The sequence below is a fragment of the Salvelinus fontinalis genome, chromosome 9 (genome assembly GCF_029448725.1).
Source record: "Salvelinus fontinalis isolate EN_2023a chromosome 9, ASM2944872v1, whole genome shotgun sequence".
Taxonomy (NCBI): domain Eukaryota; kingdom Metazoa; phylum Chordata; class Actinopteri; order Salmoniformes; family Salmonidae; genus Salvelinus; species Salvelinus fontinalis.
Genome location: NC_074673.1, coordinates 5128957 through 5154006, shown reverse-complemented (window position 1 = coordinate 5154006; position 25050 = coordinate 5128957). Strand labels below are relative to the sequence as shown.

The following is a 25050-nucleotide window of genomic DNA, read 5'->3' as shown; positions in this document are numbered from 1 at the left end:
TTTGGTATCGCGTCATGTTAGACGGGCGTTTGGCATCGCGTCATGTTAGACGGGCGTTTGGTATCGCGTCATGTTAGACGGGCGTTTGGTATCGCGTCATGTTAGACTGGCGTTTGGTATCGCGTCATGTTAGACTGGCGTTTGGTATCGCGTCATGTTAGACGGGCGTTTGGTATCGCGTCATGTTAGACGGGCGTTTGGTATCGCGTCATGTTAGACTGGCGTTTGGTATCGCGTCATGTTAGACTGGCGTTTGGCATCGCGTCATGTTAGACTGGCGTTTGGTATCGCGTCATCTTAGACTGGCGTTTGGTATCGCGTCATGTTAGACGGGCGTTTGGTATCGCGTCATGTTAGACTTGCGTTTGGCATCGCGTCATGTTAGACTGGCGTTTGGCATCGCGTCATGTTAGACGGGCGTTTGGTATCGCGTCATGTTAGACTGGCGTTTGGTATCGCGTCATGTTAGACTGGCGTTTGGTATCGCGTCATGTTAGACGGGCGTTTGGTATCGCGTCATGTTAGATTGGCGTTTGGTATCGCGTCATGTTAGACTGGCGTTTGGCATCGCGTCATGTTAGACTGGCGTTTGGTATCGCGTCATGTTAGACTGCCGTTTGGTATCGCGTCATGTTAGACTGGCGTTTGGCGTCGCGTCATGTTAGACGGGCGTTTGGCATCGCGTCATGTTAGACGGGCGTTTGGTATCGCGTCGTGTTAGACTGGCGTTTGGTATCGCGTCATGGTAGACGGGCGTTTGGTATCGCGTCATGTTAGACTGGCGTTTGGTATCGCGTCATGTTAGACTGGCGTTTGGCATCGCGTCATGTTAGACTGGCGTTTGGTATCGCGTCATCTTAGATTGGCGTTTGGTATCGCGTCATCTTAGACTGGCGTTTGGTATCGCGTCATGTTAGACTGGCGTTTGGTATCGCGTCATCTTAGACTGGCGTTTGGTATCGCGTCATGTTAGACGGGCGTTTGGTATCGCGTCATGTTAGACGGGCGTTTGGCGTCGCGTCATGTTAGACTGGCGTTTGGTATCGCGTCATGTTAGACTGGCGTTTGGTATCGCGTCATGTTAGACGGGCGTTTGGTATCGCGTCGTGTTAGACGGGCGTTTGGTATCGCGTCGTGTTAGACGGGCGTTTGGTATCGCGTCGTGTTAGACGGGCGTTTGGTATCGCGTCAGGTTAGACGGGCGTTTGGTGTCATGTTAGACGGGCGTTTGGTATCGCGTCATGTTAGACGGGCGTTTGGCATCGCGTCATGTTAGACTGGCGTTTGGTATCGCGTCATGTTAGACGGGCGTTTGGTATCGCGTCATGTTAGACGGGCGTTTGGTATCGCGTCATGTTAGACGGGCGTTTGGTATCGCGTCATGTTAGACTGGCGTTTGGTATCGCGTCATGTTAGACGGGCGTTTGGTATCGCGTCATGTTAGACGGGCGTTTGGTATCGCGTCATGTTAGACGGGCGTTTGGTGTCATGTTAGACGGGCGTTTGGTATCGCGTCATGTTAGACGGGCGTTTGGCATCGCGTCATGTTAGACTGGCGTTTGGTATCGCGTCATGTTAGACGGGCGTTTGGTATCGCGTCATGTTAGACGGGCGTTTGGTATCGCGTCATGTTAGACTGGCGTTTGGTATCGCGTCATGTTAGACGGGCGTTTGGTATCGCGTCATGTTAGACGGGCGTTTGGTATCGCGTCATGTTAGACGGGCGTTTGGTATCGCGTCATGTTAGACTGGCGTTTGGTATCGCGTCATGTTAGACGGGCGTTTGGTATCGCGTCATGTTAGACGGGCGTTTGGTATCGCGTCATGTTAGACTGGCGTTTGGTGTCGTGTTAGACGGGCGTTTGGTATCGCGTCATGTTAGACTGGCGTTTGGTATCGCGTCATGTTAGACTGGCGTTTGGTGTCGCGTCATGTTAGACTGGCGTTTGGTATCGCGTCATGTTAGACTGGCGTTTGGTGTCATGTTAGACGGGCGTTTGGTGTCATGTTAGACGGGCGTTTGGTATCGCGTCATGTTAGACTGGCGTTTGGTATCGCGTCATGTTAGACGGGCGTTTGGTATCGCGTCATGTTAGACTGGCGTTTGGTATCGCGTCATGTTAGACGGGCGTTTGGTATCGCGTCATGTTAGACTGGCGTTTGGTATCGCGTCATGTTAGACGGGCGTTTGGTATCGCGTCATGTTAGACGGGCGTTTGGTATCGCGTCAGGTTAGACGGGCGTTTGGTATCGCGTCATGTTAGACTGGCGTTTGGTATCGCGTCATGTTAGACGGGCGTTTGGTATCGCGTCATGTTAGACGGGCGTTTGGTGTCATGTTAGACGGGCGTTTGGTATCGCGTCATGTTAGACTGGCGTTTGGTATCGCGTCATGTTAGACGGGCGTTTGGTATCGCGTCATGTTAGACGGGCGTTTGGTATCGCGTCATGTTAGACGGGCGTTTGGTATCGCGTCGTGTTAGACGGGCGTTTGGTGTCGCGTCATGTTAGACGGGCGTTTGGTATCGCGTCATGTTAGACTGGCGTTTGGTATCGCGTCATGTTAGACGGGCGTTTGGTATCGCGTCATGTTAGACTGGCGTTTGGTATCGCGTCGTGTTAGACTGGCGTTTGGTATCGCGTCATGTTAGACTGGCGTTTGGTGTCGCGTCATGTTAGACGGGCGTTTGGTATCGCGTCATGTTAGACTGGCGTTTGGTATCGCGTCATGTTAGACTGGCGTTTGGTATCGCGTCATGTTAGACGGGCGTTTGGTATCGCGTCATGTTAGACGGGCGTTTGGTATCGTGTTAGACGGGCGTTTGGTATCGCGTCATGTTAGACTGGCGTTTGGTATCGTGTTAGACGGGCGTTTGGTATCGCGTCATGTTAGATGGGCGTTTGGTGTCGTGTTAGACGGGCGTTTGGTATCGCGTCGTGTTAGACGGGCGTTTGGTATCGCGTCATGTTAGACTGGCGTTTGGTATCGCGTCATGTTAGACTGGCGTTTGGTATCGCGTCGTGTTAGACGGGCGTTTGGTATCGCGTCGTGTTAGACTGGCGTTTGGTATCGCGTCATGTTAGACTGGCGTTTGGTATCGCGTCATGGTAGACGGGCGTTTGGTGTCGCGTCATGTTAGACGGGCGTTTGGTGTCGCGTCATGTTAGACTGGCGTTTGGTATCGCGTCGTGTTAGACTGGCGTTTGGTATCGCGTCGTGTTAGACTGGCGTTTGGTATCGCGTCGTGTTAGACTGGCGTTTGGTATCGCGTCATGTTAGACGGGCGTTTGGTATCGCGTCGTGTTAGACTGGCGTTTGGTATCGCGTCATGTTAGACGGGCGTTTGGTATCGCGTCATGTTAGACTGGCGTTTGGTATCGCGTCGTGTTAGACTGGCGTTTGGTATCGCGTCGTGTTAGACTGGCGTTTGGTGTCGCGTCATGTTAGACGGGCGTTTGGTATCGCGTCATGTTAGACGGGCGTTTGGTATCGCGTCATGTTAGACGGGCGTTTGGTATCGCGTCATGTTAGACGGGCGTTTGGTATCGCGTCATGTTAGACTGGCGTTTGGTATCGCGTCGTGTTAGACGGGCGTTTGGTATCGCGTCATGTTAGACGGGTGTTTGGTATCGCGTCATGTTAGATTGGCGTGTGGCATCGCGTCATGTTAGACTGGCGTTTGGTATCGCGTCATGTTAGACTGGCGTTTGGTATCGCGTCATGTTAGACTGGCGTTTGGTATCGCGTCATGTTAGACTGGCGTTTGGTATCGCGTCATGTTAGACGGGCGTTTGGTATTGCGTCGTGTTAGACGGGCGTTTGGTATCATGTTAGACTGGCGTTTGGTATCGCGTCATGTTAGACGGGCGTTTGGTATTGCGTCATGTTAGACGGGCGTTTGGCGTCGCGTCATGTTAGACTGGCGTTTGGCATCGCGTCATGTTAGACTGGCGTTTGGTATCGCGTCATGTTAGACTGGCGTTTGGTGTCGTGTTAGACGGGCGTTTGGTATCGCGTCATGTTAGACGGGCGTTTGGTGTCGTGTTAGACTGGCGTTTGGCATCGCGTCATGTTAGACGGGCGTTTGGTATCGCGTCATGTTAGACTGGCGTTTGGTATCGCGTCATGTTAGACGGGCGTTTGGTATCGCGTCATGTTAGACGGGCGTTTGGTATCGCGTCGTGTTAGACGGGCGTTTGGCGTCGCGTCGTGTTAGACTGGCGTTTGGTATCGCGTCATGTTAGACGGGCGTTTGGTGTCGCGTCATGTTAGACGGGCGTTTGGTGTCGTGTTAGACTGGCGTTTGGCATCGCGTCATGTTAGACGGGCGTTTGGTATCGCGTCATGTTAGACTGGCGTTTGGCATCGCGTCATGTTAGACTGGCGTTTGGTATCGCGTCATGTTAGACGGGCGTTTGGTGTCGCGTCATGTTAGACGGGCGTTTGGTGTCGTGTTAGACTGGCGTTTGGCATCGCGTCGTGTTAGACTGGCGTTTGGCATCGCGTCATGTTAGACGGGCGTTTGGTATCGCGTCATGTTAGACTGGCGTTTGGTATCGCGTCATGTTAGACTGGCGTTTGGCATCGCGTCATGTTAGACGGGCGTTTGGTATCGCGTCATGTTAGACGGGCGTTTGGCATCGCGTCATGTTAGACTGGCGTTTGGTATCGCGTCGTGTTAGACGGGCGTTTGGTGTCGCGTCATGTTAGACTGGCGTTTGGTGTCGCGTCATGTTAGACTGGCGTTTGGTGTCGCGTCATGTTAGACTGGCGTTTGGTATCGCGTCATGTTAGACGGGCGTTTGGTGTCGCGTCATGTTAGACGGGCGTTTGGTGTCGCGTCATGTTAGACGGGCGTTTGGCATCGCGTCATGTTAGACGGGCGTTTGGCGTCGCGTCATGTTAGACGGGCGTTTGGCGTCGCGTCATGTTAGACTGGCGTTTGGTATCGCGTCATGTTAGACGGGCGTTTGGCATCGCGTCATGTTAGACGGGCGTTTGGTATCGCGTCATGTTAGACTGGCGTTTGGTATCGCGTCATGTTAGACTGGCGTTTGGTGTCGCGTCATGTTAGACTGGCGTTTGGTGTCGCGTCATGTTAGACGGGCGTTTGGTGTCGCGTCATGTTAGACGGGCGTTTGGTGTCGCGTCATGTTAGACGGGCGTTTGGTATCGCGTCATGTTAGACGGGCGTTTGGTATCGCGTCATGTTAGACGGGCGTTTGGTATCGCGTCGTGTTAGACTGGCGTTTGGTATCGCGTCGTGTTAGACTGGCGTTTGGTATCGCGTCATGTTAGACGGGCGTTTGGCATCGCGTCGTGTTAGACTGGCGTTTGGTATCGCGTCATGTTAGACGGGCGTTTGGTATCGCGTCATGTTAGACTGGCGTTTGGTGTCATGTTAGACGGGCGTTTGGTATCGCGTCGTGTTAGACTGGCGTTTGGTGTCGCGTCATGTTAGACGGGCGTTTGGTATCGCGTCATGTTAGACTGGCGTTTGGTATCATGTTAGACGGGCGTTTGGTATCGCGTCATGTTAGACTGGCGTTTGGTATCGCGTCATGTTAGACTGGCGTTTGGTGTCATGTTAGACGGGCGTTTGGTATCGCGTCATGTTAGACTGGCGTTTGGTATCGCGTCATGTTAGACTGGCGTTTGGTATCGCGTCATGTTAGACGGGCGTTTGGTATCGCGTCATGTTAGACTGGCGTTTGGTATCATGTTAGACTGGCGTTTGGTGTCGCGTCATGTTAGACGGGCGTTTGGCATCGCGTCATGTTAGACGGGCGTTTGGTATCGCGTCATGTTAGACTGGCGTTTGGTATCGCGTCATGTTAGACGGGCGTTTGGCATCGCGTCATGTTAGACGGGCGTTTGGTATCGCGTCATGTTAGACTGGCGTTTGGTATCGCGTCATGTTAGACGGGCGTTTGGTATCGCGTCATGTTAGACGGGCGTTTGGTGTCATGTTAGACGGGCGTTTGGTATCGCGTCATGTTAGACGGGCGTTTGGTGTCATGTTAGACGGGCGTTTGGTATCGCGTCATGTTAGACTGGCGTTTGGTATCGCGTCATGTTAGACTGGCGTTTGGTATCGCGTCATGTTAGACGGGCGTTTGGTATCGCGTCATGTTAGACGGGCGTTTGGTGTCATGTTAGACGGGCGTTTGGTATCGCGTCATGTTAGACGGGCGTTTGGTATCGCGTCATGTTAGACGGGCGTTTGGTATCGCGTCATGTTAGACTGGCGTTTGGTATCGCGTCATGTTAGACTGGCGTTTGGTATCGCGTCGTGTTAGACGGGCGTTTGGTGTCGCGTCGTGTTAGACGGGCGTTTGGTATCGCGTCATGTTAGACGGGCGTTTGGCATCGCGTCATGTTAGACGGGCGTTTGGTATCGCGTCATGTTAGACGGGCGTTTGGTATCGCGTCATGTTAGACGGGCGTTTGGTATCGCGTCATGTTAGACTGGCGTTTGGTATCGCGTCATGTTAGACTGGCGTTTGGTATCGCGTCATGTTAGACGGGCGTTTGGTATCGCGTCATGTTAGACTGGCGTTTGGTATCGCGTCATGTTAGACTGGCGTTTGGCATCGCGTCATGTTAGACTGGCGTTTGGTATCGCGTCATCTTAGACTGGCGTTTGGTATCGCGTCATGTTAGACGGGCGTTTGGTATCGCGTCATGTTAGACTGGCGTTTGGCATCGCGTCATGTTAGACTGGCGTTTGGCATCGCGTCATGTTAGACGGGCGTTTGGTATCGCGTCATGTTAGACTGGCGTTTGGTATCGCGTCATGTTAGACTGGCGTTTGGTATCGCGTCATGTTAGACGGGCGTTTGGTATCGCGTCATGTTAGATTGGCGTTTGGTATCGCGTCATGTTAGACTGGCGTTTGGCATCGCGTCATGTTAGACTGGCGTTTGGTATCGCGTCATGTTAGACTGCCGTTTGGTATCGCGTCATGTTAGACTGGCGTTTGGCGTCGCGTCATGTTAGACGGGCGTTTGGCATCGCGTCATGTTAGACGGGCGTTTGGTATCGCGTCGTGTTAGACTGGCGTTTGGTATCGCGTCATGGTAGACGGGCGTTTGGTATCGCGTCATGTTAGACTGGCGTTTGGTATCGCGTCATGTTAGACTGGCGTTTGGTATCGCGTCATGTTAGACGGGCGTTTGGCATCGCGTCATGTTAGACTGGCGTTTGGTATCGCGTCATCTTAGATTGGCGTTTGGTATCGCGTCATCTTAGACTGGCGTTTGGTATCGCGTCATGTTAGACTGGCGTTTGGTATCGCGTCATCTTAGACTGGCGTTTGGTATCGCGTCATGTTAGACGGGCGTTTGGTATCGCGTCATGTTAGACGGGCGTTTGGCGTCGCGTCATGTTAGACTGGCGTTTGGTATCGCGTCATGTTAGACTGGCGTTTGGTATCGCGTCATGTTAGACTGGCGTTTGGTATCGCGTCATGTTAGACGGGCGTTTGGTATCGCGTCGTGTTAGACGGGCGTTTGGTATCGCGTCGTGTTAGACGGGCGTTTGGTATCGCGTCGTGTTAGACGGGCGTTTGGTATCGCGTCAGGTTAGACGGGCGTTTGGTGTCATGTTAGACGGGCGTTTGGTATCGCGTCATGTTAGACGGGCGTTTGGCATCGCGTCATGTTAGACTGGCGTTTGGTATCGCGTCATGTTAGACGGGCGTTTGGTATCGCGTCATGTTAGACGGGCGTTTGGTATCGCGTCATGTTAGACGGGCGTTTGGTATCGCGTCATGTTAGACTGGCGTTTGGTATCGCGTCATGTTAGACGGGCGTTTGGTATCGCGTCATGTTAGACGGGCGTTTGGTATCGCGTCATGTTAGACGGGCGTTTGGTGTCATGTTAGACGGGCGTTTGGTATCGCGTCATGTTAGACGGGCGTTTGGCATCGCGTCATGTTAGACTGGCGTTTGGTATCGCGTCATGTTAGACGGGCGTTTGGTATCGCGTCATGTTAGACGGGCGTTTGGTATCGCGTCATGTTAGACTGGCGTTTGGTATCGCGTCATGTTAGACGGGCGTTTGGTATCGCGTCATGTTAGACGGGCGTTTGGTATCGCGTCATGTTAGACGGGCGTTTGGTATCGCGTCATGTTAGACTGGCGTTTGGTATCGCGTCATGTTAGACGGGCGTTTGGTATCGCGTCATGTTAGACGGGCGTTTGGTATCGCGTCATGTTAGACTGGCGTTTGGTATCGCGTCATGTTAGACTGGCGTTTGGTGTCGTGTTAGACGGGCGTTTGGTATCGCGTCATGTTAGACTGGCGTTTGGTATCGCGTCATGTTAGACTGGCGTTTGGTGTCGCGTCATGTTAGACTGGCGTTTGGTATCGCGTCATGTTAGACTGGCGTTTGGTGTCATGTTAGACGGGCGTTTGGTGTCATGTTAGACGGGCGTTTGGTATCGCGTCATGTTAGACTGGCGTTTGGTATCGCGTCATGTTAGACGGGCGTTTGGTATCGCGTCATGTTAGACTGGCGTTTGGTATCGCGTCATGTTAGACGGGCGTTTGGTATCGCGTCATGTTAGACTGGCGTTTGGTATCGCGTCATGTTAGACGGGCGTTTGGTATCGCGTCATGTTAGACGGGCGTTTGGTATCGCGTCAGGTTAGACGGGCGTTTGGTATCGCGTCATGTTAGACTGGCGTTTGGTATCGCGTCATGTTAGACGGGCGTTTGGTATCGCGTCATGTTAGACGGGCGTTTGGTGTCATGTTAGACGGGCGTTTGGTATCGCGTCATGTTAGACTGGCGTTTGGTATCGCGTCATGTTAGACGGGCGTTTGGTATCGCGTCATGTTAGACGGGCGTTTGGTATCGCGTCATGTTAGACTGGCGTTTGGTATCGCGTCATGTTAGACGGGCGTTTGGTATCGCGTCATGTTAGACGGGCGTTTGGTGTCATGTTAGACGGGCGTTTGGTATCGCGTCATGTTAGACGGGCGTTTGGTGTCATGTTAGACGGGCGTTTGGTATCGCGTCATGTTAGACTGGCGTTTGGTGTCATGTTAGACGGGCGTTTGGTGTCATGTTAGACGGGCGTTTGGTGTCATGTTAGACGGGCGTTTGGTATCGCGTCATGTTAGACGGGCGTTTGGTGTCATGTTAGACGGGCGTTTGGTATCGCGTCATGTTAGACTGGCGTTTGGTGTCATGTTAGACGGGCGTTTGGTGTCATGTTAGACGGGCGTTTGGTGTCATGTTAGACGGGCGTTTGGTGTCATGTTAGACGGGCGTTTGGTATCGCGTCATGTTAGACTGGCGTTTGGTGTCATGTTAGACGGGCGTTTGGTATCGCGTCATGTTAGACGGGCGTTTGGTATCGCGTCATGTTAGACGGGCGTTTGGTGTCATGTTAGACGGGCGTTTGGTGTCGCGTCATGTTAGACTGGCGTTTGGTATCGCGTCATGTTAGACTGGCGTTTGGTATCGCGTCATGTTAGACGGGCGTTTGGTATCGCGTCATGTTAGACTGGCGTTTGGTATCGCGTCATGTTAGACTGGCGTTTGGTATCGCGTCATGTTAGACGGGCGTTTGGTATCGCGTCATGTTAGACTGGCGTTTGGTATCGCGTCATGTTAGACTGGCGTTTGGTATCGCGTCATGTTAGACGGGCGTTTGGTATCGCGTCATGTTAGACGGGCGTTTGGCGTCGCGTCATGTTAGACGGGCGTTTGGTATCGCGTCATGTTAGACGGGCGTTTGGTATCGCGTCATGTTAGACGGGCGTTTGGTATCGCGTCATGTTAGACGGGCGTTTGGTATCGCGTCATGTTAGACTGGCGTTTGGTGTCGCGTCATGTTAGACGGGCGTTTGGTATCGCGTCATGTTAGACGGGCGTTTGGTATCGCGTCATGTTAGACTGGCGTTTGGTATCGCGTCATGTTAGACGGGCGTTTGGTGTCATGTTAGACGGGCGTTTGGTGTCGTGTTAGACGGGCGTTTGGTGTCATGTTAGACGGGCGTTTGGCGTCATGTTAGACTGGCGTTTGGTATCGCATCATGTTAGACTGGCGTTTGGTATCGCGTCATGTTAGACTGGCGTTTGGTGTCATGTTAGACGGGCGTTTGGTATCGCGTCATGTTAGACTGGCGTTTGGTGTCATGTTAGACGGGCGTTTGGTATCGCGTCATGTTAGACGGGCGTTTGGTGTCATGTTAGACGGGCGTTTGGTATCGCGTCATGTTAGACTGGCGTTTGGTGTCGCGTCATGTTAGACTGGCGTTTGGTATCGCGTCATGTTAGACGGGCGTTTGGTGTCGCGTCATGTTAGACGGGCGTTTGGTATCGCGTCATGTTAGACGGGCGTTTGGTATCGCGTCATGTTAGACTGGCGTTTGGTATCGCGTCATGTTAGACGGGCGTTTGGTATCGCGTCATGTTAGACGGGCGTTTGGTGTCATGTTAGACGGGCGTTTGGTATCGCGTCATGTTAGACGGGCGTTTGGTATCGCGTCATGTTAGACGGGCGTTTGGTGTCATGTTAGACGGGCGTTTGGTGTCGCGTCATGTTAGACTGGCGTTTGGTATCGCGTCATGTTAGACTGGCGTTTGGTATCGCGTCATGTTAGACTGGCGTTTGGTATCGCGTCATGTTAGACTGGCGTTTGGTATCGCGTCATGTTAGACGGGCGTTTGGTATCGCGTCATGTTAGACTGGCGTTTGGTATCGCGTCATGTTAGACTGGCGTTTGGTATCGCGTCATGTTAGACGGGCGTTTGGTATCGCGTCATGTTAGACTGGCGTTTGGTATCGCGTCATGTTAGACGGGCGTTTGGTATCGCGTCATGTTAGACGGGCGTTTGGTATCGCGTCATGTTAGACGGGCGTTTGGCGTCGCGTCATGTTAGACGGGCGTTTGGCGTCGCGTCATGTTAGACGGGCGTTTGGTATCGCGTCATGTTAGACGGGCGTTTGGTATCGCGTCATGTTAGACGGGCGTTTGGTATCGCGTCATGTTAGACGGGCGTTTGGTATCGCGTCATGTTAGACTGGCGTTTGGTGTCGCGTCATGTTAGACGGGCGTTTGGTATCGCGTCATGTTAGACGGGCGTTTGGTATCGCGTCATGTTAGACTGGCGTTTGGTATCGCGTCATGTTAGACGGGCGTTTGGTGTCATGTTAGACGGGCGTTTGGTGTCGTGTTAGACGGGCGTTTGGTGTCGTGTTAGACGGGCGTTTGGTGTCATGTTAGACGGGCGTTTGGTGTCATGTTAGACGGGCGTTTGGCGTCATGTTAGACTGGCGTTTGGTATCGCATCATGTTAGACTGGCGTTTGGTATCGCGTCATGTTAGACTGGCGTTTGGTGTCATGTTAGACGGGCGTTTGGTATCGCGTCATGTTAGACTGGCGTTTGGTGTCATGTTAGACTGGCGTTTGGTGTCATGTTAGACGGGCGTTTGGTATCGCGTCATGTTAGACGGGCGTTTGGTGTCATGTTAGACGGGCGTTTGGTATCGCGTCATGTTAGACTGGCGTTTGGTATCGCGTCATGTTAGACTGGCGTTTGGTATCGCGTCATGTTAGACGGGCGTTTGGTGTCGTGTTAGACGGGCGTTTGGCATCGCGTCATGTTAGACTGGCGTTTGGTATCGCGTCATGTTAGACTGGCGTTTGGTATCGCGTCATGTTAGACGGGCGTTTGGTGTCGCGTCATGTTAGACGGGCGTTTGGTATCGCGTCATGTTAGACGGGCGTTTGGTGTCGCGTCATGTTAGACGGGCGTTTGGTATCGCGTCATGTTAGACTGGCGTTTGGTATCGCGTCATGTTAGACGGGCGTTTGGTATCGCGTCATGTTAGACGGGCGTTTGGTGTCGCGTCATGTTAGACGGGCGTTTGGTATCGCGTCATGTTAGACGGGCGTTTGGTGTCATGTTAGACGGGCGTTTGGTATCGCGTCATGTTAGACTGGCGTTTGGTATCGCGTCATGTTAGACGGGCGTTTGGCGTCATGTTAGACGGGCGTTTGGTGTCATGTTAGACGGGCGTTTGGTATCGCGTCATGTTAGACGGGCGTTTGGTATCGCGTCATGTTAGACGGGCGTTTGGTATCGCGTCATGTTAGACTGGCGTTTGGTATCGCGTCATGTTAGACGGGCGTTTGGTATCGCGTCATGTTAGACGGGCGTTTGGCATCGCGTCATGTTAGACTGGGGTTTGGTATCGCGTCATGTTAGACGGGCGTTTGGTATCGCGTCATGTTAGACGGGCGTTTGGTATCGCGTCATGTTAGACGGGCGTTTGGTATCGCGTCATGTTTGGCATCGCGTCATGTTAGACGGGCGTTTGGCGTCGCGTCGTGTTAGACGGGCGTTTGGTGTCATGTTAGACGGGCGTTTGGTATCGCGTCATGTTAGACTGGCGTTTGGTATCGCGTCATGTTAGACGGGCGTTTGGTGTCGCGTCGTGTTAGACGGGCGTTTGGTATCGCGTCGTGTTAGACGGGCGTTTGGCATCGCGTCATGTTAGACGGGCGTTTGGTATCGCGTCATGTTAGACTGGCGTTTGGTATCGCGTCATGTTAGACGGGCGTTTGGTGTCGCGTCGTGTTAGACGGGCGTTTGGTGTCGCGTCGTGTTAGACGGGCGTTTGGTATCGCGTCGTGTTAGACGGGCGTTTGGCATCGCGTCATGTTAGACGGGCGTTTGGTATCGCGTCATGTTAGACTGGCGTTTGGTATCGCGTCGTGTTAGACGGGCGTTTGGTGTCGCGTCGTGTTAGACGGGCGTTTGGTATCGCGTCATGTTAGACGGGCGTTTGGTATCGCGTCATGTTAGACTGGCGTTTGGTATCGCGTCATGTTAGACGGGCGTTTGGTATCGCGTCATGTTAGACTGGCGTTTGGCATCGCGTCATGTTAGACTGGCGTTTGGCATCGCGTCATGTTAGACTGGCGTTTGGCATCGCGTCATGTTAGACGGGCGTTTGGCATCGCGTCATGTTAGACTGGCGTTTGGTATCGCGTCATGTTAGACTGGCGTTTGGCATCGCGTCATGTTAGACTGGCGTTTGGTATCGCGTCATGTTAGACTGCCGTTTGGTATCGCGTCATGTTAGACTGCCGTTTGGTATCGCGTCATGTTAGATTGGCGTCGCGTCATGTTAGACGGGCGTTTGGCATCGCGTCATGTTAGACTGGCGTTTGGCATCGCGTCATGTTAGACGGGCGTTTGGCATCGCGTCGTGTTAGACGGGCGTTTGGTATCGCGTCATGTTAGACGGGCGTTTGGTATCGCGTCATGTTAGACGGGCGTTTGGTATCGCGTCATGTTAGACTGGCGTTTGGTATCGCGTCATGTTAGACTGGCGTTTGGTATCGCGTCATGTTAGACTGGCGTTTGGTATCGCGTCATGTTAGACTGGCGTTTGGCATCGCGTCATGTTAGACTGGCGTTTGGTATCGCGTCATGTTAGACTGCCGTTTGGCATCGCGTCATGTTAGACTGGCGTTTGGCGTCGCGTCATGTTAGACGGGCGTTTGGTGTCGCGTCATGTTAGACGGGCGTTTGGTATCGCGTCATGTTAGACTGGCGTTTGGTATCGCGTCATGTTAGACGGGCGTTTGGTATCGCGTCATGTTAGACTGGCGTTTGGTATCGCGTCATGTTAGACGGGCGTTTGGCGTCGCGTCATGTTAGATTGGCGTTTGGTGTCATGTTAGACGGGCGTTTGGTATCGCGTCATGTTAGACGGGCGTTTGGTATCGCGTCATGTTAGACGGGCGCTTGGCGTCGCGTCGTGTTAGACTGGCGTTTGGTATCGCGTCATGTTAGACGGGCGTTTGGTATCGCGTCATGTTAGACTGGCGTTTGGTATCGCGTCATGTTAGACGGGCGTTTGGTATCGCGTCATGTTAGACTGGCGTTTGGCATCGCGTCATGTTAGACTGGCGTTTGGTATCGCGTCATCTTAGATTGGCGTTTGGTATCGCGTCATGTTAGACTGGCGTTTGGTATCGCGTCATCTTAGACTGGCGTTTGGCGTCGCGTCGTGTTAGACGGGCGTTTGGTGTCATGTTAGACGGGCGTTTGGTATCGCGTCATGTTAGACTGGCGTTTGGTATCGCGTCATGTTAGACGGGCGTTTGGTGTCGCGTCGTGTTAGACGGGCGTTTGGTATCGCGTCATGTTAGACGGGCGTTTGGCATCGCGTCATGTTAGACGGGCGTTTGGTATCGCGTCATGTTAGACTGGCGTTTGGTATCGAGTCATGTTAGACTGGCGTTTGGCATCGCGTCATGTTAGACTGGCGTTTGGTATCGCGTCATGTTAGACTGGCGTTTGGTATCGCGTCATGTTAGACTGGCGTTTGGTATCGCGTCATGTTAGACTGGCGTTTGGTATCGCGTCATGTTAGACTGGCGTTTGGTATCGCGTCATGTTAGACTGGCGTTTGGCATCGCGTCATGTTAGACTGGCGTTTGGCATCGCGTCATGTTAGACGGGCGTTTGGTATCGCGTCATGTTAGACTGGCGTTTGGTATCGCGTCATGTTAGACTGGCGTTTGGTATCGCGTCATGTTAGACGGGCGTTTGGTATCGCGTCATGTTAGATTGGCGTTTGGTATCGCGTCATGTTAGACTGGCGTTTGGCATCGCGTCATGTTAGACTGGCGTTTGGTATCGCGTCATGTTAGACTGCCGTTTGGTATCGCGTCATGTTAGACTGGCGTTTGGCGTCGCGTCATGTTAGACGGGCGATTGGTATCGCGTCATGTTAGACGGGCGTTTGGTATCGCGTCATGTTAGACGGGCGTTTGGTATCGCGTCATGTTAGACTGGCGTTTGGTATCGCGTCATGTTAGACGGGCGTTTGGTATCGCGTCATGTTAGACTGGCGTTTGGTATCGCGTCATGTTAGACGGGCGTTTGGCGTCGCGTCATGTTAGATTGGCGTTTGGTGTCATGTTAGACGGGCGTTTGGTATCGCGTCATGTTAGACGGGCGTTTGGTATCGCGTCATGTTAGACGGGCGCTTGGTATCGCGTCATGTTAGACTGGCGTTTGGTATCGCGTCATGTTAGACGGGCGGTTGGTATCGCGTCATGTTAGACTGGCGTTTGGCATCGCGTCATGTTAGACTGGCGTTTGGTATCGCGTCATCTTAGATTGGCGTTTGGTATCGCGTCATGTTAGACTGGCGTTTGGTATCGCGTCATCTTAGACTGGCGTTTGGTATCGCGTCATGTTAGACTGGCGTTTGGTATCGCGTCATGTTAGACGGGCGTTTGGCGTCGCGTCATGTTAGACGGGCGTTTGGCATCGCGTCATGTTAGACGGGCGTTTGGTATCGCGTCGTGTTAGACGGGCGTTTGGTATCGCGTCATGTTAGACGGGCGTTTGGAATCGCGTCATGTTAGACTGGCGTTTGGTATCGCGTCATGTTAGACGGGCGTTTGGTATCGCGTCATGTTAGACGGGCGTTTGGTATCGCGTCATGTTAGACGGGCGTTTGGGGTCGCGTCATGTTAGACTGGCGTTTGGCGTCGCGTCATGTTAGACTGGCGTTTGGCGTCGCGTCATGTTAGACGGGCGTTTGGTGTCGCGTCGTGTTAGACGGGCGTTTGGTATCGCGTCATGTTAGACTGGCGTTTGGCGTCGCGTCGTGTTAGACGGGCGTTTGGCGTCGCGTCATGTTAGACTGGCGTTTGGTATCGCGTCATGTTAGACGGGCGTTTGGTGTCGCGTCGTGTTAGACGGGCGTTTGGCGTCGCGTCGTGTTAGACGGGCGTTTGGTATCGCGTCGTGTTAGACGGGCGTTTGGTATCGCGTCGTGTTAGACTGGCGTTTGGTATCGCGTCATGTTAGACTGGCGTTTGGTATCGCGTCATGTTAGACTGGCGTTTGGTATTGCGTCATGTTAGACTGGCGTTTGGTATCGCGTCATGTTAGACTGGCGTTTGGTATCGCGTCATGTTAGACGGGCGTTTGGTATCGCGTCATGTTAGACTGGCGTTTGGCATCGCGTCATGTTAGACGGGCGTTTGGTATCGCGTCATGTTAGACTGGCGTTTGGTATTGCGTCATGTTAGACTGGCGTTTGGTATCGCGTCATGTTAGACGGGCGTTTGGTATTGCGTCATGTTAGACGGGCGTTTGGCATCGCGTCATGTTAGACGGGCGTTTGGTATCGCTTCATGTTAGACGGGCGTTTGGTATCGTGTCATGTTAGACGGGCGTTTGGCATCGCGTCGTGTTAGACGGGCGTTTGGCATCGCGTCGTGTTAGACTGGCGTTTGGCATCGCGTCATGTTAGACGGGCGTTTGGCATCGCGTCATGTTAGACGGGCGTTTGGCATCGCGTCATGTTAGACGGGCGTGTGGTATCGCGTCATGTTAGACGGGCGTTCGGCGCCTCGTCATGGTAGACGGGCGTTTGGCGTCGCGTCATGTTACACGGGCGTTCAATAATGGACGATAGCCAGACCGTGTTGATGTTGCTCCTGTATAAAGTCCTCATCTACCCCTAATACTAGTCGACCACTCTGGACTTGTCTGGGAAGACCTGCCTCTCCTCTACATCAAATCAGTGTGAGAAACTTGCTAGTAAACGTTTGTGCTATTGACACTAAATAAATACTGCACTTTGACCCCCCCCCCCCCCACACCTCTTTATCAGATTCATGATAGTGTTCTTAGAAAAAGCGAGGGAAGAACGTGTGATTCTCAGCCGTCGTTGGTAATTAATCTTCTTAGCTTCTGAAATGGACTTAGTCGTGGGTTACTTTTCTAAAAATGGATGAATGTTCACCACAGACAATCAGATACGGAGCAACGTCTCCATGCGGGCCTTCAACAGATGAAGGAGCACTACATGAGGGCTGTTGAGAAAATCAGAGGTGAGTGAAATAATCTGCTACTTTAGCTACAAAGGCTTTGACAAACCCACCCTAGTTGGGTGTGAACGGTGTTTTGGATATTCTCCAGGCATCTCATGTACCACTGTCCGGGTAACATGTCCGGGTAACATGTCCGGGTAACATGCTCCAGGCACCATGGTGTTTGGTTGTCCGGGTGACATGCTCCAGGCACCATGGTGTTTGGTTGTCCGGGTAACATGCTCCAGGCACCATGGTGTTTGGTTGTCCGGGTGACATGCTCCAGGCACCATGGTGTTTGGTTGTCCGGGTGACATGCTCCAGGCACCATTGTGTTTGGTTGTCCAGGTGACATGCTCCAGGCATCTCATGTACCATGGTGTTTGGTTGTCCAGGTGACATGCTCCAGGCATCTCATGTACCATGGTGTTTGGTTGTCCGGGTGACATGCTCCAGGCACCACGGTGTTTGGTTGTCCAGGTGACATGCTCCAGGCATCTTATGTACCATGGTGTTTGGTTGTCCGGGTAACATGCTCCAGGCACCATGGTGTTTGGTTGTCCGGGTAACATGCTCCAGGCATCTCATGTACCATGGTGTTTGGTTGTCCGGGTAACATGCTCCAGGCACCATGGTGTTTGGTTGTCCGGGTAACATGCTCCAGGCACCATGGTGTTTGGTTGTCCAGGTGACATGCTCCAGGCACCATGGTGTTTGGTTGTCCAGGTGACATGCTCCAGGCATCTCATGTACCACGGTGTTTGGTTGTCCGGGTGACATGCTCCAGGCATCTCATGTACCACGGTGTTTGGTTGTCCGGGTGACATGCTCCAGGCATCTCAGGTACCATGGTGTTTGGTTGTCCGGGTAACATGCTCCAGGCACCACGGTGTTTGGTTGTCCGGGTGACATGCTCCAGGCATCTCAGGTACCACGGTGTTTGGTTGTCCAGGTGACATGCTCCAGGCATCTCATGTACCACGGTGTTTGGTTGTCCGGGTGACATGCTCCAGGCATCTCAGGTACCATGGTGTTTGGTTGTCCAGGTGACATGCTACGGTACCTTCAGCAGAGTAAAGAGCGAGCAGCGGAGGTGATCCGTGTCGAGGTGCTGAGAGAGAGGCAGGACACAGCCAGGAAGATGAGACGCTACTATCTCACCTGTCTACACGAACTTCTAGAGGACGGGGTGCAGGCCACAGGGTAAGCTCTTACACTAAGGCTAAATGCCCTGTCCAGAAACAAACTATATTCCATAGACACGTGTGGAGATCTGAGAGGATTTGTTTATGGTAATATGGCAGCTCCACCTTTGACGTCTGATAGGCTATGTGGCATTTAGCCAATATTGCATACACCTGCCCAATCCTCTCAGATCTCTACTAGTGCCCAGTGGGTAGGGGTGTATTTGGCATTGAGGGTTATAGTAAAGCTAAGTATATCCTCCCTTTCCTTCCCTCCCCTTCAGGGCTGAGAAGAAAATCATTAACGTTGCACGTAAGATGGCAGCCATGGCCAAAGTGTTGGAGACCCCTACCAAGAGGACGAGGGGAAAGAGCCACAGCTTACCGGGTAAGACCGTTTTGTTTTAATACAATGTAAGGGTCATGAAATGGAATCGTCCTTCTAGGGTGTTTTTCCACTGCCGGTGTCTCTGCTTGATCTTTGGGGACTACGGTGACTTACTGTAATGTACTCTGATTTATTTTTTAAAAAGGGCTTTAAAAATGAATTCGATTGTTCAAAAGGATCTCTGGTATCAACAGGCTCGTCGTTAAAGACCGAGGCAGCTACTGACAGCCATCCAGGAAAGGCTTCAGGCTCTACCTCTATTAAAACCCAATGTCCAGCTAGCCACCTCCCTGAGACCACCAGGTCCGGTCGTGGTGAGGGGAGAACCCTGAAGACCAAGATGTACTCTGACCTTGACTCCAAAACCTCCTCAGCTGCAGTCAAGACCACCAGGACTACTAGGCCCATGAGTAAACCCACCCACCAGGAACCCCTGACCAATGGCAAAGAGAAAGGAGACCCTGCAGACACGGCAGAGAAACCCCATATATCTTCAGGACTCTTCCTCTCACTTCCTCCTCACAAACCCTCTCATCAGATTGGTCAAACCTTCCTTGACTTTTACCATGGTGATTTTACTAACGTTACTCTAAGGACCCAGACCAGCAGGGAGCTGTACCTGCAGGGGGTGGAGTCTGGGAGACCAGACGATGACATCTTCCTGTGTCACCGTAGTAACACTAAAACCTCCCTGGTTCAGGAGTTTCCCGTTAGAGACGGAGGAGGATTGCGCGATTGGAGTATGTCCAGTAATGTGTCCCAAGATGGCCGCCACATCCTCGCACTTAACTCTTACCCAGACAGAAAAATGGAAACTGAAACCGTTCCCTCTGCGTGGACCTTCTTCAACCGATGACCTGGGTGATTTAAGGTAGCCAACTCAGACATGACAGTTTATAAAGAGATCGTCAATGTCAATATTCCGTCCCACACCGCCAAAGCCTTGAATTTCCCCTGTGTCCCGCCTCAGACCAAAGCTTTGACTCAGTCTGTCCCCAGTATTTTTTTTGTATTTTTCTAAATGTAACCTTTTTATTTAACTAGGCAAGTCAGTTCTACTACTAGTAGTAGTAGATCCAGTCACCGAGAGCCTGTCCCTGGCTCTGAGGGGGACCGGCAGAATCAGAACCAGTTCCAGAACAGGATGTGTTCTAAAGAGTCTGTTCTCTGAGCTGAAGCTGAGCCAACAACAGGACAGGGGATTTGACAGTCCGTTCTCTCATCAGAAATGACTCAGAGGAGACTGCACGCCTCCTCTACTTTTCAGAAGTGATATAAAGGGACGGAATGGAGTAAGTGAAGATTAGAGTGAGTCTTGAACTTGTGTTTTGGTTCATCGTCATCGTGACTGTGAGGTCATCGTGACTGTGAGGTCATCGTGACTGTGAGGTCATCGTGACTGTGAGGTCATCGTGACTGTGAGGTCATCGTGACTGTGAGGTCATCGTGAGTTCAAGTAAACACCCAGTTAATGTGTGTTAGGACCAATAGTTATCTATTTTGTGGTGTGCAGTGAATTTGGCATTGGAAAAACTGATGAAAACATACAACCTTTTGCGACTGGCTTCTATTCAATGATTACCACAGTTCTTCTGTGTGTCTGTGTTTTTTTAATTTTATGGATAGTTATCTGTACTGATGTATTTTATATATCAAGGTGGTGAGATGTGCTGTGCATGGAGCAAGCATAAACTTCTCAATAATGTTGCATTAATGTAATTTCTAATGAAATGTTTTTCTCTTGTTTTATCTTACCGATAATGACAATATTTAGACTTGTCGTTATCAAGAATTATTTTATTTCTAAGGTGTTCTGTTCACAGTGAAGTCTGAGAAACAAGCCAGTAAAAAGGTATATTGTGCCTCCTATTGTCTTCGACATTCCACCACCGTGCCTACCTATTACATCATGTGTAATAATTGTTCTACGGGACAGCCAGGCCAATAGATTTGTCATTTAACACACGTGACGTTCTCACCTCTCCAGCCTAACCATGTTATGAATAATACTTTTGGCTTCTTTGCTTTTACTTAGCTTTTTATTTAATTTTTTTGTAACTTTCCTTTCTACACGATGTACATGGTCAGGACCTCATTGATCGGATATTGTCTATCAAAGATCGGAGAGAAGAAGTAGACAATTCTAGATCGATTTGTTAGATTCTACGAGGAGGATACGCGCACGAACCATCCATTCTATTAGAGGATAAATCATACTCGTACTTGGATACGGATCGTCAGAGCAACAAAGTTACCAGAGTCTTGCTGCAACACAAACATAAAAAAAAAGGGGGATACGGTTGCTATTTTCTTAAGAAATATACCGGGTTATTTTTAAAAAATCTGTAGATTTGGTTAAAATAGGATTTTCCGCTGTATTTCTGGAGTACACGATGATATTCAAATCATTGTTGCATTATTTTTTCCTCAGTGAAGCTAATGTATTGATTGAAGCTGAAGGTACAGACAGTATCGTCATTTCTCTTCGGAAATATGTAGATCCGTCAGTGGTGTAGTGGAGGGTATACGCCGTACACCCACGTATTAACATACTGTGGGATGAGATAAAGTTAATGGAGAATCTAGACCTACAACAGTCACATTATTTGGCATAAATAGAAACAAGCACCAACAACTTGATTTAAAAAATAAATAAAGTGTAAAACACGTGTTAGCTTATTTACAATATTATAAAGAATATATATATATATATATATATATATATATACCCATGATAAAAACATTCTTCTCTGCAGATCCTCAAGCGCTGGCCACTCTGGTCTGAGACTCCAAGTGGGCTGTCATGTATGTGCCTTTTACTGAGAAGTGACTTCCATTTGGTCACTCTACCATAAAGGCCTGATTGGTGGAGTGCTGCAGAGATGGCCCTGCAAAATGACCTCCAGCAGGCCACAAATGTGCATGTGTCAGCATATGGTCTCACAAGGGGTCTGAGGATCTCATCTCGGTACCTATTGGCAGTCAGGCTACCTCTGGCGAGCACATGGAGGGCTGTGCGGCCCCACAAAGAAATGCCACCCCACACCATGACTGACCCATCGGTAAACCGGTCATGCTGGAGGATGTTGCAGGCAGCAGAACGTTCTCCACGGCGTCTCCAGACTCTGTCACGTCTGTCACATGTGCTCAGTGTGAACCTGCTTTCATCTGTGAAGAGCACAGGGCGCCAGTGGCGAATTTGCCAATCTTGGTGTTCTCTGGCAAATGCCAAACGTCCTGCACGGTGTTGGGCTGTAAGCACAACCCCCACCTGTGGATGTCGGGCCCTCATATCACCCTCATGGAATCTGTTTCTGACCGTTTGAGCAGACACATGCACATTTGTGGCCTGCTGGAAGTCATTTTGCAGGGCGCTGGCAGTGCACCTCCTTGCACAAAGGCGGAGGTAGCGGTCCTGCTGCTGGGTTGTTGCCCTCCTACGGCCTCCTCCACGTCTCCTGATGTATATATACACTGCTCAAAAAAATAAAGGGAACACTTAAACAACACAATGTAACTCCAAGTCAATCACACTTCTGTGAAATCAAACTGTCCACTTAGGAAGCAACACTGATTGACAATAAATTTCACATGCTGTTGTGCAAATGGAATAGACAAAAGGTGGAAATTATAGGCAATTAGCAAGACACCCCCCAAAACATCAGCCAGGAAGAATAGGAACTGAGAAGTGGTCTGTGGTCAGCACCTGCAGAATCACTCCTGTTTTGGGGGGTGTCTTGCTAATTGCCTATAATTTCCACCTTTTGTCTATTCCATTTGCACAACAGCATGTGAAATTTATTGTCAATCAGTGTTGCTTCCTAAGTGGACAGTTTGATTTCACAGAAGTGTGATTGATTTGGAGTTACATTGTGTTGTTTAAGTGTTCCCTTTATTTTTTTGAGCAGTGTATATATACCCATGAGATACTGAGAAGTGGCTTCCGTTTGGTCACTCTACCATAAAGGCCTGATTGGTGGAGTGCTGCAGAGATGGTTGTCCTTCTGGAAGGTTCTCCCATCTCCACAGATAAAATCTGGAGCTCTGTCACAGTGACCATTAGGTTATTGGTCACCTCCCTGACCAAAGCCCTTCTCCCCAGATTGTTCAGTTTGGCCGAGCGGGCAGCTCTAGGAAGAGTCTTGGTGGTTCCAAACTTCTTCCATTTAAGAATGATGGAGGCCACTGTGTTCTTGGGTACCTTCAACACTGCAGAAATATTTTGGTACTCTTTCCCAGATCTGTGCCTCGACACAATCCTGTCTCGGAGCTCTATAGACAATTCCTTCGACATCATGGCTTGGTCTTTGCTCAGACATGCACTGTCAATTGTGGGACCTTTATATAGACAGGTGTGTGCCTTTTCAAATCATGTCTAATCAATTTAATTTACCACAGGTGGACTCCAATCAAGTTGTAAGGATGATAAATGGAAACAGGATACACATGAGCTCAATTTTGAGTCTCACAGTAAAGGGTCTGAATACTTATGTAAATAAGGTATTTCTGTCTAGCATGTAGTAACCAAAAAAGTGTTAAACAAATCAAATATATTTTCAATTTTACATTCTTCAAATAGCCACTCTTTGCCTTGATGACAGCTTTGCACTCTTGGCATTCTCTGAACCAGCTTCATGAGGTAGTCACCTGGAATGTATTTAAATTAACAGGTGTGCCTTTCCTTCTTAATGAGTTTGCGTTGTGTTGGGGGGGGTAATACAGAAGATAGCCCTTTTTGGTAAATGACCAAGTCCATATTATGGCAAGAACAGCTCAAATAAGCAAAGAGAAACAACAGTCCATCATTACTTTAAGACATGAAGGTCAGTGAATCCGGAAAATTTCAAGAACTTTGAAAGTTTCTTCAAGTCGCAAGTCGTACAGTCGCAAAAACCATTAAGCACTATGATGTTACTGGCTCTCATGAGGACCGCCACATGAAAGGAAGACTCAGTTACCTCTGCTGCAGAGGATACGTTTATTAGAGTTAACTGCACCTCAGATTGCAGCCCAAATAAATACTTCAGAGTTCAAGTAGCAGACGCATCTCAATATTAACTTTTCAGGAGTGTGTGAATCGGGCCTTCATGATTGAATTGCTACAAAGAAACACCCACTAAAGGACACCAATAAGAAAAAGAGACTTGTTTGGGCCAAGAAGCATAAGCAATGGACATTAGACCGGTGGACATTTTGTCCTTTTGGTCTGGAGTCCAAATTGGAGATTTATGGTTCCAACCGCCGTGTCTTTGTGAGACGCGGTGTGGGTGAACGGATGATCTCCGCATAGAGGAGGAGCTGTTATGGTGTGGGGGTGCTTTGCTGGTGACACTGTGATTTATTTAGAATTCAAGGCACACTCAACCAGCATGGCTACCACAGCATTCTGCAGCGATACACCATCCCATGTGGTTTGCGCTTAGTGGGACTATAATTTGTTTTTCAACAGGACAATGACCCAACACACCTCCCAGGCTGTGTAAGGGCAATTTTACCAAGAAGGAGAGTGATGGAGTGCTGCATCAGATGACCTGGCCTCCACAATCCCCCGACCTCAACCAAATTGAGACGATTTGGGATTAGTCGGACCACAGAGTGAAGGAAAAGCAGCCAACAAGTGCTCAGCATATGTAGGAACTCCATCAAGACTGTTGGAAAAGCATTCCAGGTGAAACTGGTTGAGAGAATGCAAAGCTGTCATCAAGGCAAAGGGTGGCCACTTAAAAGAATCTCAAATATAAAAGACTGATTTTGTTTTACACTTTTTTTAGTTACATGATTCCATGTGTTATTTCATTTTGATGTCTTCACTATTATTCTACAATGTAGAAAATAGTTTTTTTTTTTTAAAGAAGAAAAAACATTGAATGAGTAGGTGTTCTAAAACTTTGTATTTAATGGAAAATATATGTATATTTCTGGACGATGCATCATGCTGCCTTGTTGACAACATGAGCGAGCAGCGCAGATTAATGTTCCATTTGAAAAAGAGCGCTCCTCCCTCACCGCTTTTCCCCTTTCACGTCATAGCCCGGTGCACCGCGGTTCAGCTTAAATCAAACTCCCCTCAATAATACTCAATAATGTATTATCTTATCACGATTGAAGTCTCAAACCAAGCACTACTTTAAAAATTACTTTATTAATACAGTGGTATACTTAGAAATGTGTTGCAAAGGGGGGAGGGAGGGAGGGGGGGGGGGGGGGGGGCATTAAACATAAATAAAACTAAATTGCAGCCACACCGGAAAAAATAAAGTAGTGTCAGATGGAAACAGTGATAGTCATATCAAACGAAAACGGTACGGATGTGCCGTAGTAAATCGTCTTATTAGTACAAAAATACATTTCAACAGAACTGAGCTTCCAGTATCACAAATAGAGATGGACCGCTCCTTAAAGCAGCTCCCCTCAAATACAGAGCTTTTAAAATGTATTTAAACCGAGCACTTTTTTTCTATTTTTGTAAATAAGAATAAAAAGTTATTTGATTGTTAAAAATGCCTTTAAATACTAGCGGTGTGTGTGTGTATGTTGGTATAAAAGTTGTCTTTTATTACTGCTTAGGTTCCAAGGCTCAGGGTAAACCAGAATACAAACATAAATCACTC

At 50.1% G+C, this 25050-nt stretch overlaps 1 protein-coding gene across 1 annotated transcript; it reads left to right on the top strand.

Moving 5' to 3' along the window:
- The first annotated feature begins 16230 nt into the window (after nucleotides 1-16230).
- Nucleotides 16231-20262, top strand: LOC129861939 (centrosomal protein of 152 kDa-like). The gene is made up of 4 exons (XM_055933160.1): nucleotides 16231-16888; nucleotides 17914-18070; nucleotides 18336-18439; nucleotides 18634-20262. The coding sequence occupies exons 1-4, from the start codon at nucleotides 16789-16791 to the stop codon at nucleotides 19293-19295; spliced, it is 1023 nt and encodes a 340-aa protein (XP_055789135.1). The 5' UTR covers nucleotides 16231-16788; the 3' UTR covers nucleotides 19296-20262.
- The last annotated feature ends 4788 nt before the right edge of the window (nucleotides 20263-25050 follow it).